The following is a 19,283-nucleotide window of genomic DNA, read 5'->3' as shown; positions in this document are numbered from 1 at the left end:
CCATTCTCAGAGAGCCTCCTCAGCGTCGACGAGTATGGCATTTCATCACGCCGACTGGGGGCTGCAAGCAGCCATCAATCATCTGGTCTGGTCTCCCATCTCTCCCGCCTCTGACATCAACTAATCCTGGGAATTCTTCCAAAGTAAATTGCTCTCTCTCATGCACAGATTTATCCCATCTCATCTTCAGTTGTCATACCCTTCCTCCCGTCCATTGTACACGGAATCTTGTGGTGAGGCAGTTGTCCAGAAACAACTTGCCTTCACCTCCTGGAAAGCAAATCCAACGGAAGGAAATCTCATTTCCTTTCACAAAGCCCAAAACAAGTGTGTCCACCCTCAGGAGAGCCAGGAAACAATATCTCTCCACTCTCAAGACCGAACTCTCAAACCTGTCTCCCTCTTCCAAATCCTGGTGGCGTCTGGTCAAATCTGTTTCTGCTGTTGTTCCCCCTCCATCCCCTCCCTCACCTCAAACGGCTTAACGGCTGACTCCACACGTGAAAAAGCTGAATGCCTCAACTCTGTGTTTGCCTCTAAATCTTGTGTCCCAAACCTTTCCCTCTCTGTACCCACTGTACCCAGTCATACCCAGCTGCTCCTGGACTCTGTGTCCTTTCCTCCTGACAAAGGAGAAGTTTCTGTCAACCCTCGACTCTGATTCTGCAACTGAACCTGATGGCATCAGCCCACAGGTCCTAAAATCCTGCTCTGCCCCTCTTTCACTCCCTCTCTCTGTTCTCTTCACCCTCTCTTCTGCTCAAGGTCATCTGCCATCAGCTTGGAAATCAGCCAACATCACCGCTTTACACAAAAAATGTGCAAAAACTGATCCTAGCAACTACAGACCAATCAGCCTTCTCCCAATTATCAGCAAAGTCATGGAATCCATCATTGCTTCAGATATCAAATCTTTCCTCTTCTCCAATGGCTTGATCTCTGATCATCAATTTGGTTTCTGACCAGGTCACTCTACTCTGGACATGCTGCTTCTGCTGTCTCAACAATGGATGGAGGTCCTCAATGCCAAACAGGAAATTAGAGCTGTCTCCCTTGACACATCACGTGCCTTCGATACGGTCTTGCACCCCGCTCTGCTCACCAAACTCTCCTCCTATGGTATCCATGGAAATCTCCACGCATGGCTTGCGGACTTTCTCTCTCGTCGTAGTCAACGTGTGGCTACTACTGAATGGGTTTCTCTCATCGCCCCTTCCTGTTCAGGCTGGAGTTCCCCAAGGCAGTGTTCTGGGCCCTGTGGGTTTTTTCTGGTCTTCATCAATGATCTCTCTGACTCTCTTGAAAATCCTCTCTATCTCTTTGCTGATGACTCCACTCTCTGCCGCTCCATTCCTCATCCCTCAGATTGGCAGTCTGCAGCCTACTCACTCTCTGCAGACCTGGAAAAATAACAGACTGGTCAAACAAGTGGAACATGTCTTACAATCCTGATAAATCTCTCACTCTTACTATGTCTCTCCAAAAAGACCGACTGGACAACCCTCCCATCTACTTTCTGATCATTCCTCTCCAAGAAGTTCTGTCAATCGAGCTTTTGGGTCTCACTATCTGCCATGATCTTTCCTGGGAAAACGACATTACAAATCTGGCCTCCAAAGCCAGTCGCTGACTGGGCATCCTCCGTCGTGCGAAGTCCTTCCTTGGCACACCTGAGCTCCTCACCACATGCAAGGCTTTCATCCGCAGCTCATTGGAATACTGCTCTCCCCTCTGGGCTGGTGCTCCTGCCTCACACCTAGCTAGTCTTCATACTGTTGAAACCAAAGATTTCAGAATCATTGGATTCTCCCACGATGAAGCTAACTCTGAGGGCCTCTCACTCACTCACCGCAGGGTGGTCTTTCTGTCTTCTGCCAACTCCTATCTGGCCTAGCTCCCCCATCTGTGCTCTGTCCCCCAAATATTCCTACAGGTCACACAAGATCTGCCAGCAACCCTCTTCTGGTGAAACTGCCAAAATCAAGACTCTCTGCTCACTTTCACTCCTACATTCCTCTTTTCTCCCGCCTCTGGAACATAGTCACTGACTCTCTTCAATCCCACTCCTCCCTCCAGGTCTTTAAAACAGCTGTTCACCACCATCTCTTAGCTCCCCCATCCAAAACCTTGATCTCTTCTCCCCCCGTTAATTCACCCCAGATCCACTGTTTTTTGAAATACCGACTTCTTTCTTTCCTGGAAGTTCTCTCAGTGTCCCTGCTGTGTTTTATACCTCTTCCCAAGCCCTCTCTCTCCCACAGATCTTCAGTTGTCTTTGTTCTCTGCTGTTGTACTTGTGTGCTTCCGTCTCTCTCCCCATATTGTCTCCGGCTCCCTTTATTGTATGTTTTGTGTGTTCGTTTTTTTTTTTTTGTGAGATTGATGGTCGCTCTTACACGAGCCTCGATCTTGTATACGAAAAAAAAAAAGGATCAGAATTCATATTAACCCTTTAAGTATGGATGACGTCCAGTGCCGCAACCCGCGAAAAAGTTTTGGGTACGGATGACGTTACTACACGTCATCGACGATACCTATAAATAGATCGTCACTTAGTGGTTGCCTTCCCCGTACCAAAATGCCAAATTCATCCCGTGCCGGGGGTATTTTTATCAAAAAAAAAAATCCCGTACTCAAAGGGTTAAAACCCCTGTTAATGTGACACCATTGGCTATGGTGTTTGAACTAAACCAAGTGCATGTGGCTTGATACGTGTGTACAGATTAGATATTGAGGCCAAATGGTCTTGAGGTTTTAGGTCAAAATTAGAGCAAGCAAAGACTTAATGTGGGCGGAGGCATATCAGTGGACGTGTTGATGTCAAATTATGTATGTCTAGTTTTAACTGGGAAAATGGGTTGGGCAAATCTGAATAGGTCAACTGAAATTTTTAGAGTAACCTATTTTTAAATTGTGTTCGATTTTCAATTTGTGCAGCTCTGAAAATGCAATCGGTCCTGATGCTCCAAACGATGAATGTCACACACACTGATGAATGGCCTTGCCTCTCGAAACACAAGGGTGACGGTTTATAGCTGTGCCGACATTCGAACCAAGGCCAGACTGCTCTGAAATGAGTGTGCATACCTTTAGTCTACCCTGCCAGCCCTTGTCATCATTTTACCTTATCCTCATACCAGCATATTGACGAGAAACCATATTTCGCTATCGGCAAGTATTACTATACATATGAAAAGGGGAAATTTTGAGAACAATTATTTTATGTCTTCTGAAGTGTTGTAGACATAGGTGAGATACCTCCACTGTTGAAGTTTTTGCTTTTCTTTGTTGTTTCCTCCCACTGCTTTGATTCATGAGATGCCATGTGGTCTATGCTAGGTCTGGCTGACAGTACACACAATTTATCTTTGTCCTCAAATCCCATCGTAGGCCATGGCGATTATCAATGGTTTCCTGTACGTATTTGGTGGTACAACGGGCTTTGTGTATAACACAGACCTGCATCGCATGGACCTCCAAACCCATGAGTGGGTCAAGCTTGATCCAATCAATGCCAAGAGATATTTGCCTGGGGAGAGGTGAGGCCTGTGTTAAATTTCCTTTGAGAGTAATTAAACTCTGTACTGTTTTGACTTTCTCGGAGTGAATGTGCACTGTCTGTCAGAGTGAATTTATTGGCCTGAATGTACACCGAGAAAAATTAAATGGGTAGTGTTAATGCTGAAGAGTTGAAAGTTGTAAACAGGTTATTTGTAGCTTGTCAGATGTAAGAGGTTGTGTTGTTATGCTTATTAGCATGCTCCTGAGACGATGAAAGGGAACAGGGTTCAAGAACCGACAATATATGTGAGCCTATGGTTACAGTATGCCAGCCTAAGGTTACAACGTGCCAGCATATGGTTACAACATGCCAGCCTATGGTTACAACATGCCAGCCTATGGTTACAACATGCCAGCCTATGGTTACAACATGCCAGCCTATGGTTACAACATGCCAGCCTATGGTTACAACATGCCAGCCTATGGTTACAACATGCCAGCCTATGGTTACAACATGCCAGCCTATGGTTACAACATGCCAGCCTATGGTTACAAAATGCCAGCCTATGGTTACAACATGCCAGCCTATGGTTACAGTATGCCAGCCTAAGGTTACAACATGCCAGCCTATGGTTACAGTATGCCAGCCTAAGGTTACAACATGCCAGCCTATGGTTACAACATGCCAGCCTATGGTTACAACATGCCAGCCTATGGTTACAACATGCCAGCCTATGGTTACAACATGCCAGCCTATGGTTACAACATGCCAGCCTATGGTTACAACATGCCAGCCTATGGTTACAACATGCCAGCCTATGGTTACAACATGCCAGCCTATGGTTACAACATGCCAGCCTATGGTTACAACATGCCAGCCTATGGTTACAACATGCCAGCCTATGGTTACAACATGCCAGCCTATGGTTACAAAATGCCAGCCTATGGTTACAAAATGCCATGCTATGGTTACAAAATGCCATGCTATGGTTACAAAATGCCAGCCTATGGTTACAACATGCCAGCCTATGGTTACAACATGCCAGCCTATGGTTACAACATGCCAGCCTATGGTTACAACATGCCAGCCTATGGTTACAACATGCCAGCCTATGGTTACAAAATGCCAGCCTATGGTTACAAAATGCCATGCTATGGTTACAAAATGCCATGCTATGGTTACAAAATGCCAGCATATGGCTACAAAATGCCAACATATGGTTACAAAATGCAAGCCTGTGGTCACAAAATGCCAGCCTGTGGTTACAAAATGCCAGCATATGGTTACAAAATGCCAGCCTATGGTTACAAGTTTTTAGCCTGCGTTCGAGGCAAAAAGTGGGGTTAAGTGGGGTTAGCAAAAGCAAAAAGTGGGGTTAAGCAATGGCTCACTTTGTCTATCTGTAGACAGACAGACAGACAGACAAACGTCAGTCTATGTTTGAGGAACTACTTAATTTAAATCGAATGTTATATTTTGAACATTAATCTGAACATGAACTTTTTTTTTTCTTTTTTCTTTTTTGTATACGGAATCGAGGCTCGTGAAAGAGCTAACATTTACTTCACAAACAAATCAACCAGACAAACAAAATATATAAAAAGAGGGAGCGGAAGACAAGAGAAGGGGAAGCACACAAACACTTGAGGACACACAACATTTAAGAGCAGGGAGATGTGTGGGAGGGAGAGGGCTTGAGGGGAGGAGGCGTGGGAAGGGGGGGGGGGGGGTGGCAGAAGTATCAAACACAAGGACACCAAGGACTTCCAGGACAGAAGTTGGTATTTCAAAAAAGTGGAATTGGGGTGAAATTAGCGGGGATAGAAAAGATCAAGGTTTTGGATTGGGGAAGATAAGAGATGGTGGTGAACAGCTGTTTTAAAGACCTGGAGGGTGTAGTGGGATTGAAGAGAGTGAGGGAGTTTGTTCCAGAGGTGGGAGAAAAGAGGAATGAAGGAGTGAAGGTGAGCAGAGAGTCTTGATTTTGGCAGTTTAACCATAAGAGGGTTGCAGGCAGATCTTGTGCGACCTGTAGGAATATTTGGGGGACAGAGCCCAGAGAGAGCTGGGGGGGGGGGGGGGCAAGGCCGGAGAGGAGTCGGTAGAAGACGGAAAGACCACCAACCTGCCTGCGGTGAGTGAGTGAGAGGCCCTTGGAGTTAGCTTCATCGCGGGCGAACCTGTAGTTTAAGAGGTACTTTGGCTCTGAATTTGGCAAATTTTACGGAATCTCATCCCACGGGCGCACGCACAGAGGTAATTATTGTAGTCTGCCTCTGTCTGGCATTCAAACAAAATTGAAATTTTTTTGGGGGGGGGGGGGGGGGGACATCATATAGGATACAAACACCAGGCACGGATAACTAATGTAACGTGTTTATTATGGTGTGTAAAAGACTGTGCATCAACAGCGGTAAACTTCCAAAAAACAAAAAAATTATACGACCTTTGAAATCTTTATTTTATTTAAGTTGAATAATATACTTGAACACTGTGGAACAAAAATCGCCTTTTTTGCACTTTCAAAATTCTTCTGTGAAGCAGTACTTGGACAAAATATTACGGCATTTTACGTCATCTCGACCAATCTAATTTGCTGCTCGCAGACCCCACCCATGTACTTTTTGTATTTGGTAAGCAGGGGAAGCATTCCTGGGCCAAATGCAGCGTTTCCAGAAAGCGAGGCAAGAACGTTTGCATTTGGAATTAATGAAATTGGGATTTTTTTTAGACTAGAGGGAAGACAGGAAGTGCATATAACCATACAAGGAAAAAGGCCGGCAGGAGAAAAAAAAAAGATTTGTAAGGAGTACTTAAATATATTGTATATGAAGGCCAAGAGCATTTCCCAATTCTATATTCCACAATGCAGAGCCTTACCGGGGTGTATAGACTGCAGTAACGTGAGAACCAATGCTCACTCATTCACTTACTCATTCACTTACTCATTCACTTACTCATTCACTCACTCACTCACTCACTCACTCACTCATTCACTCACAGCAGAATGAGAATAACTTTTATTCCTTTGGGAACGTGTGAGGCCAAGGCATCCAAGAAATTCCCACATCACAAATGTTTACCGTGAAAAATACCTTCTCAAGTTATAGTAAACATTAACCTGTGTTAACATCATCATCATCATTATTTCTTCTTATTACCCTCACCAGAGGAGAGGGTATTGCATTTGAGTTTTTGTTTGTTTGTTTGTTTGTTTGTTTGTCCGTACAGAATAAATATGATTTTCTCTGCAACCGTTGGTCCGATTGACAGGAAATTTTCACCACAGGTGCAACTCCACCTGTATAATTTTTTTAACGATAGGTATGACGTCATAGGTAACGTGGTACGGGCGCCATCTTGGATAAACCGAAAAATTTTGCACCTCTATATCTTCAAAAGCACTGCATAGAAAAAATTGAGAAATGGCTCATTGTAAAGAACTCCATGTGGAATAAAAGATGTTAATGATGATGTTATAGGTGCCTCCATTATGACATCGTAATTAGACAAGTACAAAACTTCTTCAAATTTCTTGAGCGTCATCTAGGGATAAATTGGTGGAGAAAAAAAATTGTTGACGTCATTGGTCACGTGGTTCCGCCGCCATATTTGTTTTACTGCAAAAGCCTTCAAAACCACTGAAAACACGTCCTGGCGAGGGTCTGCAATCTCTGATTGCTATTTCTTGTTGATTATTGATTTGTTTTCCTTTATTATTATTATTGTTGGCTTGGACATGTGTGAACTTTTAGGATACCATTTGACACAGACAAACATCCTTAAAAAGGAGGGAAAATAAGAAAAGTATGGCCCTTGAGAAGATCCCGCAGACACAGACACATACATACACATGGTAAAGAGGTTGTACAAATCATAAAACACAGGATTCATTTTTTTTAACTTGGACATAATACATATTCAACGTAAAAAAAATCAATTTGTGGTTAAATTTGACATAAAATTGTTATGGTTATATGTTAGACAATTTTGTTGAACCATGGCTAAGACCGGTTGGGCGATGATTGATAGAGGCAGTAATTGTCCCCCGTCGCACAGCGTAGCGAAAGGGGGACTACGGCTTTCCCCTCCGTCCATGTGTCCGTCCGTGCGTGCGTACGTGCGTGCGTGCGTGCGTAAGCGAAGAACCGCATTCAAATTTGGTGTGTGGATGCAACCCACGTCAAAATCCAAGATGGCCGCCGCCATGTATGTCTGATGCCATGTATGTCTGAACCTTGTAACCTGCATATCTTGAAAAATAAGCGAAGTACCAACTTCTAATCTGGTGTGTGGGTGTATCTAGGCATAAGGAAGAACGCTATTGAAAATTGGGTCACCACGTCAAAATCCAAGATGGCCGCCGCCATGTATGTCTGAACCTTGTGAGATGAATATCTTGAAAAATAAGCGAAGTGCCAACGTCTAATTTGGTGTGTGGGTGTATCTCGGCATAAGGACAAAGGCTATTGAAAATTGGGTCGCCACGTCAAAATCCAAGATGGCCGGCACCATATATATGTCTGAAACTTGTGAGCGAAATGTCTCGGAAAAATAAGCGAAGTACCAACGTCTAATCTGGTGTGTGGGTGTATCTAGGCACAAGGAAGAACCCTGTTTAAAATCGGGTCGCCACGTCAAAAGCCAAGATGGCCGCCACCATGTATGTCTGAAACTTGAGATGAATATCATGAAAAATAAGCGAAGTACCAACCTCTAATTTGGTGTGTGGGTGTATCTCGGTATAAGGAAGAACGCTATTGAAAATTGGGTCGCCACGTCAAAATCCAAGATGGCCGCCACCATATATATGTCTGAACCTTGTGAGCGAAATATCTTGAAAAATAAGCGAAGTAACAACTTCTAATCTGGTGTGTGGGTGTATCTAGGCACAATCAAGAACGCTGTTTAAAATTGGGTAGCCACGTCAAAATCCAAGATGGCCGCCGCCATGTAAGTCTGATGCCATGTATGTCTGAACCTTGTAACCTGCCTATCTTGAAAAATAAGCGAAGTGCCAACTTCTAATCTGGTGTGTGGGTGTATCTAGGCTTAAGGAAGAACGCTGTTGAAAATTGGGTCGCCACGTCAAAATCCAAGATGGCTGCCGCCATGGATGTCTGAACCTTGTGAGATGAATATCTTGAAAAATAAGCGAAGTACCAACTTCTAATCTGGTGTGTGGGTGTATCTCGGCATAAGGACGAACGCTATTGAAAATTGGGTCGCCACGTCAAAATCCAAGATGGCCGCCACCATATATATGTTTGAAACTTGTGAGCGAAATATCTCGAACAATAAGCGAAGTACCAACGTCTAATCTGGTGTGTGGGTGTATCTATTGGGTCGCCACGTCAAAATCCAAGATGGCCACCGTGATGTATGTCCGAACCTTGTGAGATGAATATCATGAAAAATAAGCGAAGTACCAACTTCTAATTTGGTGTGTGGGTGTATCTCGCCATAAGGAAGAACGATATTGAAAATTGGGTCGCCACGTCAAAATCCAAGATGGCCGCCACCATATATATGTCTGAACCTTGTGAGCGAAATATCTTGAAAAATAAGCGATGTACCAACGTCTAATCTGGTGTGTGGGTGTATCTAGGCATAAGGAAGAACGCTATTGAAAATTGGATCGCCATGTCAAAATCCAAGATGGCCGCCGCCATGTATGTCCGAACCTTGTGAGATGAATATCTTGAAAAATAAGCGAAGTACCAACTTCTAATTTGGCGTGTGGGTGGACCTCGCCATAAGGAATAACGCTGTTTAAAATTGGGTCGCCACGTCAAAATCCAAGATGGCCGCCGCCATGTATGTCTGAATCTTGTGAGATGAATATCCTGAAAGATAAAGCGAAGTACCAACGTCTAATTTGGTGTGTGGGTGTATCTCTGCATAAGGAAGACCGCTATTGTAAATTGGGTCGCCACGTCAAAATCCAAGATGGCCACCTCCATGTTTGTCTGACCCTTGTGAGCGAAATATCATATCATAGCATGTTTTCTGCGTGTTCCACTTTGTCAACTCACATCATTTCCCCGACGGGGGACCTAGGCGTAACGCTTGTTTTCTGTTTCAAAAAACCGTAAATTTTGTTTCAAAAAAAAATTCCATTTCATGTTATTAATGGTGAAAAGGCATTTACCTGTGCACTTGGAAAAAAGTACAATTTTCCTCAAGTCTCCACACCTGAAGTCCTCCATGCACAGACGCTGGGTGGGGTGTTTTGGCATCAGGTTGACAGAAATGTGGAGGAAAAAAAAACAAAAAAAACAAAACAACTTTAAACGGCAAGTGGTAAAAATGTGGAAACTGGATACATCGGCAAAAAAATTTTTATCCAAATTTATTGATATTGCCAGCATGCTGAGCAAATAAAAAATACTTGTCCTCACCAGCGGGCTTAGAGGGCATTGCATCAGCGCACGGTCTCGCTCTCAACCAATGAGGCTACCACCGCTGCCTTGTGCTGCATATGAAAGTGAAAATATTGGAAAACTTTATCGAACTGTACTTATGAGCAGGGCCGGCGCCAGACTATTTTGCGCCCTAGGCAAGGCCAGCTACTTGCATCCCCCCGACCCCCCCCCCCCCCAAATTTTTTTTGCCAACTTCGATTATTAAAAACAGATGTCTTGCAGAAAAAATAAAAAGCAGAAAACTTGAAACTGCTAAATTTATTTTAACTTGCAAGAATACGTACCGTAAGATGCCAACAGCACCAATATTAAAGGCGCAATATCCATAAATATGGCAGTGGCCCTGTTACCCCCACGCTTTGGGGCAAATGGGTTCACTTAAAAAAAAAATGACACTACATGTGGTTTGCAATGCAAAATAAAGAAAGTGGTCCCTTTATGAGTGTGTGAATGGAAATTGCAGATAAACAAAACAGTTTTTGGTTTGAGCAATAAGTTTTAGATGTGCAAAATCAAAATTCTAAATAATAATCAATCTTTGATTATCTTTCGCAAATACAAAAGAAAATATTTTGGCACACAAATCATTTTGAACTAAAGGGCACTCGGTATACTGTGTCCGGTCTTAAAACAATAATTTGTATAAAACTGTGACCCTTTAAGGTTCAGTAATGCTCCCCTCTGATGTCTGCGCCCTAGGCGGCTGCCTAGTTGGCCTTATGGTAGCGCCGGCCCTGCTTATGAGGCCACTTGGGGATAGTATATTTAGGTAGTGTGTGTGTGTGTGTGTGTGTGTGTGTGTGTGTGTGTGTGTCTGTGTGTCTGTGTGTTACAATTTGTATGTGGTCAATCCTTGAGGCTGATTCACACAAGGGTGGCCGTTATTGGATGCTAATGTTGTTTACTATTGCCTTGTAAGTAACTCGATGTCATATTCTCCTGTATGACTGTTGCTAGTTGCATATTTATAAAATGTACAAATTGGGGTACGGTATTTGTTATAATGTACAGTATTTCACTTTGTGCTTAATTACCGAGACCTGATTGTTTGTACACCACCCTTCTTCCCTTTGTAATGTCAGGTATAGGCACGAAATAGCTCACGATGAAAAACGGATCTATGTTCTTGGTGGGGGCACGGCATGGATGGCTTTCTCTCTCCGCAAGGTGATTCTGCATACACTCAGAATATAAGTAATGTATTATCATGGAAAGGAAATGCTAGTTGGTGAGAAATACTCTATACCAAAAATTGGGGCAATATTCTATATGCCTGATTCTGAAGAAGGAACATAAAACAACATCTGTTGAGAGTATAATTGATTGAGGTAGAAAGACGAAAGTGTCAGACCAAATTCAGTGTCTGCACAAACTCTTCTTGAGAACAATCAATGAGATGAGAACAATCTCAAGACATTGCATTTGTTCTGACCGGCTTCCATTATAATGGAGGGGTGGGGGTGGGGTTGGGGATCTCGGGTTTGCTCTGGCCCTCGCCTCCATGTTGTGTATGTTGGCAGGGTCCTCTCACCTTTTATGTTGTGTTACCTGTTGTTGGCCTAATGACCTCAACTAAGGTCTATGCCCTCATCGTTCACCCATCTTCCAACTACTACGGCTGAGCGAACCATGAGTGAATGCTGGCTAACCACTACCAAAGCAAAACAGTGGGACAGAACTCACGTCCATCTATTATGTACACGCCCTGCCAGATCAATGAAAGAAAGGACTTAAGCGAGGCAGATTGGAAACTGTAAAAATGATTTATTTACACACACAGGCAATTATCAAGCACTTATTCGCAAGCCTTTATTCACAAAGCAATTGAAGGTGAAAGGGCATGTATTTACAGCAAATGCAACCAATCGAAAGGCACAAAAGAGCAGACCTACCCCATGCACATATTCTTATACAGTCTTATCTACACACAGAGGATATGGTGCAATCATTCATTCTGCGAAGAAAACAGCAACAGGACAAAAGCGGCATCTTGGAGTGTGGAGATGGCCAGGCGGGGTTGTGTTGGGCTTCTATGTGGACTTGGTGGAAGCAATATGTGCAAAGTTTCCACCTGTTTGTTTCCTTGTACAATAACACCCCGATTTACCTCTCCTCCTTTGTCATTTTGCAAATATGTCATGTTATTTATACCACGACTTGATTTGCATCACCTCAATTCACACTTGCGTTGCTTTAAAAGCCATACCATACCTTTTATTCTCGAACATTTTCAGAACTCAAGACTGATAAATACCTCAGAATACATTGCTAAAGTACCAAATCGGGAGATTGCAAATTCGCCGAAAGAACGAATGTACTTTGCTTTGCACATAAAGAAATGTGCTGCACTGTAGATTGACTACGAGGAATTGTGAAAGTGTTACCTTAGAAGTGAAATTAGGTGGTATTTGTCGAATGGATGCTGGTGAACGTGCCCTTGATGTTACTGGGTTATTACGTTTCCCTCCGTCTACGATGTGTACTATCTATAACTAGAGGGCTTCGATCGGAGATCGCTAATGGTTCGCGGTCTAGCCAACTCGTCGTATTAGCCAATTGCACAGACACCAAGATTAAACACTTAATGCCCCCTTCTGGGAACCATAAAAATGCCGACGTTCATTGTAGGATGAGGAGGAAGCAGAAGAGGTACCGCCAACTTCAACCGTTTCCAGAAGAGGTTTGTTGTCCCCCGTCGCACCGCGGAGCGTTAGGGGGACTATGGTTTTCCCGTCCGTCCGTCCGCCCGTGCGTGCGTAAGCGAAGGACCGCATTCGAATTTGGTGTGTGGGTGCAACCCACGTCAAAATCCAAGATGGCCGCCGCCATGTATGTCTGATGCCATGTATGTCTGAACCTTGTGAGCGGAATATCTTGAAAAATAAGCGAAGTACCAAGTTCTAATCTGGTGTGTGGGTGTATCTCGGCATAAGGAAGAACGCTATTGAAAATTGGGTCGCCACGTCAAAATCCAAGATGGCCACCGCCATGTATGTGTGAACCTTGTGAGCGGAATATGTTGAAAAATAAGCGAAGTACCAACTTCTAATCTGGTGTGTGGGTGTACCTCGGCATAAGGAAGAACGCTATTGAAAATTGGGTCGCCACGTCAAAATCCAAGATGGCCACCGCCATGTATGTCTGAACCTTGTGAGCGGAATATCTTGAAAAATAAGCGAAGTACCAACTTCTAATCTGGTGTGTGGGTGTCCCTCGGCATAAGGAAGAACCCTATTGAAAATTGGGTCGCCACGTCAAAATCCAAGATGGCCACCGCCATGTATGTCTGAACCTTGTGAGCGGAATATCTTGAAAAAATAAGCGAAGTACCAACTTCTAATCTAGTGTGTGGGTGTACCTCGGCATAAGGAAGAACCCCATTGAAAATTGGGTCGCCACGTCAAAATCCAAGATGGCCACCGGCATGTATGTCTGAACCTTGTGAGCGGAATATCTTGAAAAATAAGCGATGTACCAACTTCTAATCTGGTGTGTGGGTGTATCTCGGCATAAGGAAGAACCCTATTGAAAATTGGGTCGCCACGTCAAAATCCAAGATGGCCACCGCCATGTATGTCTGAACCTTGTGAGCGGAATATCTTGAAAAATAAGCGAAGTACCAACTTCTAATCTGGTGTGTGGGTGTATCTCGGCATAAGGAAGAACGCTATTGAAAATTGGGTCGCCACGTCAAAATCTAAGATGGCTGCCTCCATGTATGTCTGAACCTTTTCAGCGAAATATCATATCATAGCATGTTTTCTGCGTCTTCCACTTTGTCAACTCACAGCACTTCCCCGATGGGGGACCGAGGCGTAACGCTTGTTTTTATTTTCATATGTCTGGTAATTTTTTAAAAATAGGTATGTGTACTTTCATATAACTGTTATTAAAAAACAAGGATGACTACACTGGTCACAATCTGCGACAAAATCCGGTCACTGGCCAATTGGAAAACACACATTTAAAGAACTCTTAAAAGATTTAGTAATTTTATTGTAGTAATTTTGGTGTGTGGGTGTATCAGTAAGTATTGTAGTAATTTTCATTACTACATGTAACGCTTGATTACCGTGTATTCTGACTTACCTTGCATTCTGACAGGCTTGATTAAACCTTGCTATTATTCCACATATGATTACAATTTTGTGGTCCCTCAACACTTGACCCAAACAAAACCAATGGTTTTAGTAATTTGCATAATGTAACCCTTGATTACTGTGCGTTCTGACGGGCTTGCTTAAGCCTTGCAACATGTTAGATTTTTGGGGTCCCTCATCATCAATTTTTTTTTTTTTTTTTTTAAATACAGAGTCGAGGCTCGTGAAAGAGCTAACATTTATCAAAGAAACAAATCAAACAAACAAGCAAACAAAGTATATAAAAAGGGGAGCGGTCGACAAGATGGGGAGAGAAGGGGAGGAAGCACACAAACACAACCTTTGAGAGCAGGGACATCGGGAGATGTGTGGGAGGGAGAGGGCCTGGGGGGAGGCAGGATAGGTATAAAACGCAAGGACACCAAGGACTTCCAGGAAAGAAGACAAAAATCTCCTCAAAAATAACACTTGACCCAAACAAAGCCCATGGAAATCTGATGCAACAAACCCAGGCAGTGTCTAATCAGCAGAGGCCTACATGCCTAATGCGTTAGGCCCACCAGAAAACCAAGATGGCGGCTATATCATTTTGGCTCAGACCATGGTGGTTGTAGTCAGGCGACAGCTGTGGGTGTGGTCCGGCAGCTGTCTGACCAATGGGTGCACATTTCAAAAATGGACGCCCAACACGAAACCCAACAACAGCAATTTGAAGCACTTGTAGACCTGCGACATGTTGCAGGTAAGAAGGTTAATATCATGGGTAAACAGTAATTCCTTGTGCACTTTCTCCAGTATTTCGCTTTAATTTTGAATGAATACATTTGCATCACCATTTATTGTGACTGGCAGGAAATGGCACATCATGGAATGCACTTTGTACAAGCCTTCTTTGTTTGTGTTGTCCCAGATCGATGCATACAACCTTGAAACAAATAGATGGGAGGTGATTATGTCAAAGCCACATCACAACATTGGTGAGAATAAAAGTTCCAACATTTTTTTTCTTTTCTCGCTAGTTGGATTTTATGTGTCAACTTACGTATAATTTTCCAACAAATTTTATTTTGACGAGGATTGGAATTAAAACTTCAAACTAATTCATGACTAAAAGTCTTGTTTTATCAATTTCTGTGCATCAAGATATACATTGTTAATTATCTTGTTAGAAGGTACATCGTTCGCTTTTTTAACAAGTAATCTGAAAATTATGTTCATCAAAATGGCAATTTTAATTTATTTTTTAATTCTGATGGACGCGAGTGAGCAGCATTTCCAATATATGCCCATGCGTCGTCACCTGAATTGTCACATGACACTCGCATTACATCATAGCAGGTTTTGTTGATTTGCGACAAATAACTTTCTTGGCTACGTGTCCAAGCTGTCATCATATGAACGAATTTTCCAGCCTAGCAACAAATCTTTCGTCACGGCACGGCCGCAGGCTGAGTGCTCGCTTGATTGTTGCTATTATTCCCATCTTTGTTTGTCGGCTGGATAAATAACACAAGTGCAGTTTGAATGGACAGATTTGGCACAAGAGCACTCGAGTTGGAGGATGCTATAATTGTGTTGTGAAACCAGAAATGTATTATTATTCTTATGATGATAGATGATTGTTAAAAGGAATATTATTTGAAACACCTTTTAGTGAAATTGTTTCAAAGATTTGCAGAAAAATGCAAATTAATCAAAGCTTGAGGACATCAACAACGAGTTATCCTGGGCCAGCCGGACACCTGTCTCGTGACGCGTCAAGTGTGGTGTGGGAGAATTGCAGCTTGCTTCTGTCATCAAATGTCATCAAATTCCCAGTATGTACCCTGGTTAGAATAGGTACACCGTATCCCTGCGTGTCGTAAGAGGCGACTAAGAGGGTTGGCGTCAGGAATGGCATCCGGCCATAAAAACATTGCCTCAAAAAGAGAACCATGACAATTACAACTACATATGGGCAGGGTACAGCCTGAAGTGGAGATCGGTTTCTGAGGTTTGGGACGTGGAATGTAGAGACAATGGCAGGGAGATCAGGAGAAGTGGTGGAAGTATTGATCAGAAGAAGAGTGGACATATGTTGTGTGCAAGAGACGAGATGGAAGGGAAGTGGTGTGAGAATGGTGAAGGGTCGGCAGGGACAGAAATACAAGTTTGTGTGGCAAGGGTGCTCGGATGGCGTGAATGGTGTTGGTGTCCTGTTTTCTGACGAGTTTGTAGACAGTGTGGTGAGTGTGACTAGAGTGAGTGATGGGTTGATGATGGTGAAAATGATGATTGGAAAGCTCTTGGTGAACGTCATCTCGGGATATGCTCCGCAGGTTGGTCGGAGCGATGAAGAGAAGGACAAGTTCTGGTGTGCGCTAGAGAAGCTGATGGAAAACGTGAAAGATGAGGAAGTTGTTGTGGTAGGAGGAGACCTAAATGGACATGTGGGAAGGAGTATGGACGGTTTTGAGGGAGTTCATGGGGGTTACGGATATGGTGTGAGAAATGGAGAAATGGAGAAGGTGAAAGGATTTTGGAGTTTGCTGATGGAGCTGATTTGTTAATTTGTAATACTCAGTTCCATAAAGAGGATAATAAGCTTGTTACATACACGTCAGGTGGGTCGACGGCAACCGTTGACTACCTGATGGTGCGTAGGCGAGATAGGGGGCACCTCCGGGACACAAAGGTGATCCCGGGCGAGGAGGCTGTTTCACAGCACCACTTGATTGTCTGCGACATAAGGGTGAAAGGTGCGAGGAGAGCTCGGCGGGTGAAGTACCAACCGAGAATGAAGGTGTGGAGGTTGAAAGAGGTGACAGTAAGGGAGGCATTAAAAGAGAGGCTGAGTAGGGTAGAGGATGATGTGGTTGAGCTTGAAAGTGGTTGGATGTCAATGAAAGATAGTCTGTTGGGAGCCGTTGGTGAGGAACGTGGATGGACAAAAGGACCACCGAGGCACTCGGAAACATGGTGGTGGGATGAGGAAGTTGGAAAGAGGATTGACGAGAAGAGGAAGAAGTTCAAGGAGTGGCAGAAGGCGAAGGGTACGGGAGCAGGAAAAGCAGAGCATGAAAGTTATAAGGCAGCCAAGAAGGCTGCAAAGAAAGAGGTAGCAAAGGCGCAGGAGGCATGTAGGAAAATGTTCGGAGAAAGCTTGGATTCGGAAGAGGGTCAGAGAGCGGTATTCAGGATTGCAAAGCAGATAGCGAAAGAGATGTGTGATGTGATGGGGGTGAGTTGCTTGAAGGATGAAGCGGGACAAATCATTGTGGACCCAGATCGAATTAAAGGAAGATGGAAAAGATATATGGAAATGCTGTTGAATACAGAGAATGAATGGGATGGCAACTTCGAGAGTAACCCAGTTTTAGGACCGGCAGAGAAGATAACTGAGAAGGAAGTTGAGGAAGCGATAAAAGCAATGAAGAGTAGAAAAGCGGGAGGGCCGACGGGAGTTGTGGGAGATATGTTGAAGGCAGCAGGAAGTTGGGGTGTGAAGAGAATGACAGAGATCTGTAATCTGGTGGTGAAAGAAGGCCACATTCCAGTGGATTGGGAACTGAGTACCCTCGTCCCTCTATACAGGGGAAAGGTGACCCTCTGGAGTGTGGCTCGTACCGAGCGATAAAGTTATTGGAGCATGGAATGAAGGTATTGGAAAGGGTGTTGGAGAGGACGATAAGCAAGAAGGTGAAGAGTGACGAAATGCAGTTTGGATTTATGCCAGGAAGAGGAACGACAGACGCGCTCTTTATTGTGAGGCAGTTGCAGGAGAAGTACATGGAGAAGAGGAAGAAGTTGTTTCTTGGGTTTGTTGATCTGGAGAAAGCATTCGATGGGGTTCCACGCGAAGTATTGACATGGGCATTGAGGAAGTTAGGAGTGGAGGAATGGTTGATCAGAGTAGTGATGGCAATGTACAAAAGAGCGCGCACAGCTGTAAGGACGAAGGACGGGAACAGTGGTGAGTTTGAGGTGAAGGTGGGAGTGCATCAGGGGTCGGTACTAAGTCCACTACTATTTGTAGCTGTGATGGAGGTGCTGGCTCAGAACGTAAAGGAGGGTTTACCGTGGGAGTTGTTGTGTGCAGATGATCTGGTGTTGATTGCGGAAAGTATGGATGGACTGAAGGAAAAGATGAACAAGTGGAAGGAATGTATGGAGACAAAAGGTCTGAAGGTGAATATAGGAAAGACGAAGGTGATGGCAAGTAAAGCATGTGGTCAGGTGGAAAGAACTGGGAAATGGCCATGTGCTGTGTGCAGGAAGGGTGTCGGATTGAACTCCATTCAATGTACAATGTGCGCTGAGTGGGTTCATCAAAAATGTAGTGGCCTGAGAGGGTCATTAACCAGTGTGGCAACTACATTCAAATGTAAGGTGTGCACAGAGGGAGCTGCAGATGGAGGAAATGTTGAGTTGGATCTTGGAGATGGCGTGAAGCTGGAAGATGTGAAAACATTTTGCTACCTCTGAGACATGCTGAATGGAGAAGGTGGATCAGACTCGGCAACGGTTGCAAGAGTGAGATGTGCATGGAAGAAGTTTCGGGAACTGAGTGGCGTGCTGATGAGGCGGGGAGTGTCGTTGAAGCTGAAGGGAAAGGTGTATGCTGCATGTGTGAGAAGTGTTATGATTTATGGGAGCGAGACATGGGTAATGAACGTAGAGCAGCAACGTAGGCTGGAAAGGGTGGAAATGCGAATGGTTCGGTGGATGTGCGGAGTATCGTTGAGAGAGAGGAAGACAAATGATGAATTGTAAAAGATGATGGGAATAGAGCCTGTGATGGATGCTGTGAAGAGGAACAGGTTGAGATGGTTTGGTCATGTGTTGAGGAAGGATGAAAGTGACTGGTTGAGAAGAGTGATGGAAATGAATGTAGAAGGAAGTAGAGGACGGGGAAGACCGAGAAAGACTTGGCTAAAGATGGTGGAAGAAGAAATGCGGGCAAGGGGGTTAACAAGGAGAGATGCAGTAAATAGGGAAAAATGGAGAAGATTGTCATGGGGACCGCAAGGCTAACCCCCACTCGAGGATGGAAAATGGCCTTAAAATGCATGTTGTTGTTGTTTTCTGTCATCAAATATAGGCAAGGATGCCTTGTCCGTCTCAACCAGGCCTGAACCGAGCCTCTTATTTATTTTATCCTCCCTACGTCATCTAACCCTCTTCCTTGGAGCGTCCGGCACCTTGAGATTCTGTTGTTGATGAGGATAGGTTAAGTACATTATCCCACCAAATTTTATAGTTATAAACTTGATTTAT

The 19,283-nt window shown here is 44.0% G+C and overlaps 1 protein-coding gene across 1 annotated transcript in view; it reads left to right on the top strand.

Moving 5' to 3' along the window:
- The window catches only part of KLHDC10 (kelch domain containing 10), a 113,149-nt gene that overhangs the window by 12,964 nt on the left and 80,902 nt on the right, over window positions 1–19,283 (top strand). The window contains exons 4-6 of the mRNA XM_078775421.1: window positions 3,391–3,539; window positions 11,010–11,094; window positions 14,938–15,004. Of these exons, the coding sequence (XP_078631547.1) occupies window positions 3,391–3,539; window positions 11,010–11,094; window positions 14,938–15,004 (301 nt within the window). The remainder of the gene's footprint in view (window positions 1–3,390; window positions 3,540–11,009; window positions 11,095–14,937; window positions 15,005–19,283) is intronic.

This window comes from Myxine glutinosa, chromosome 4 (assembly GCF_964187855.1).
Source record: "Myxine glutinosa chromosome 4, kmMyxGlut1.1, whole genome shotgun sequence".
NCBI lineage: Eukaryota > Metazoa > Chordata > Myxini > Myxiniformes > Myxinidae > Myxine > Myxine glutinosa.
This window is presented reverse-complemented; position numbering and strand designations above follow the sequence as displayed.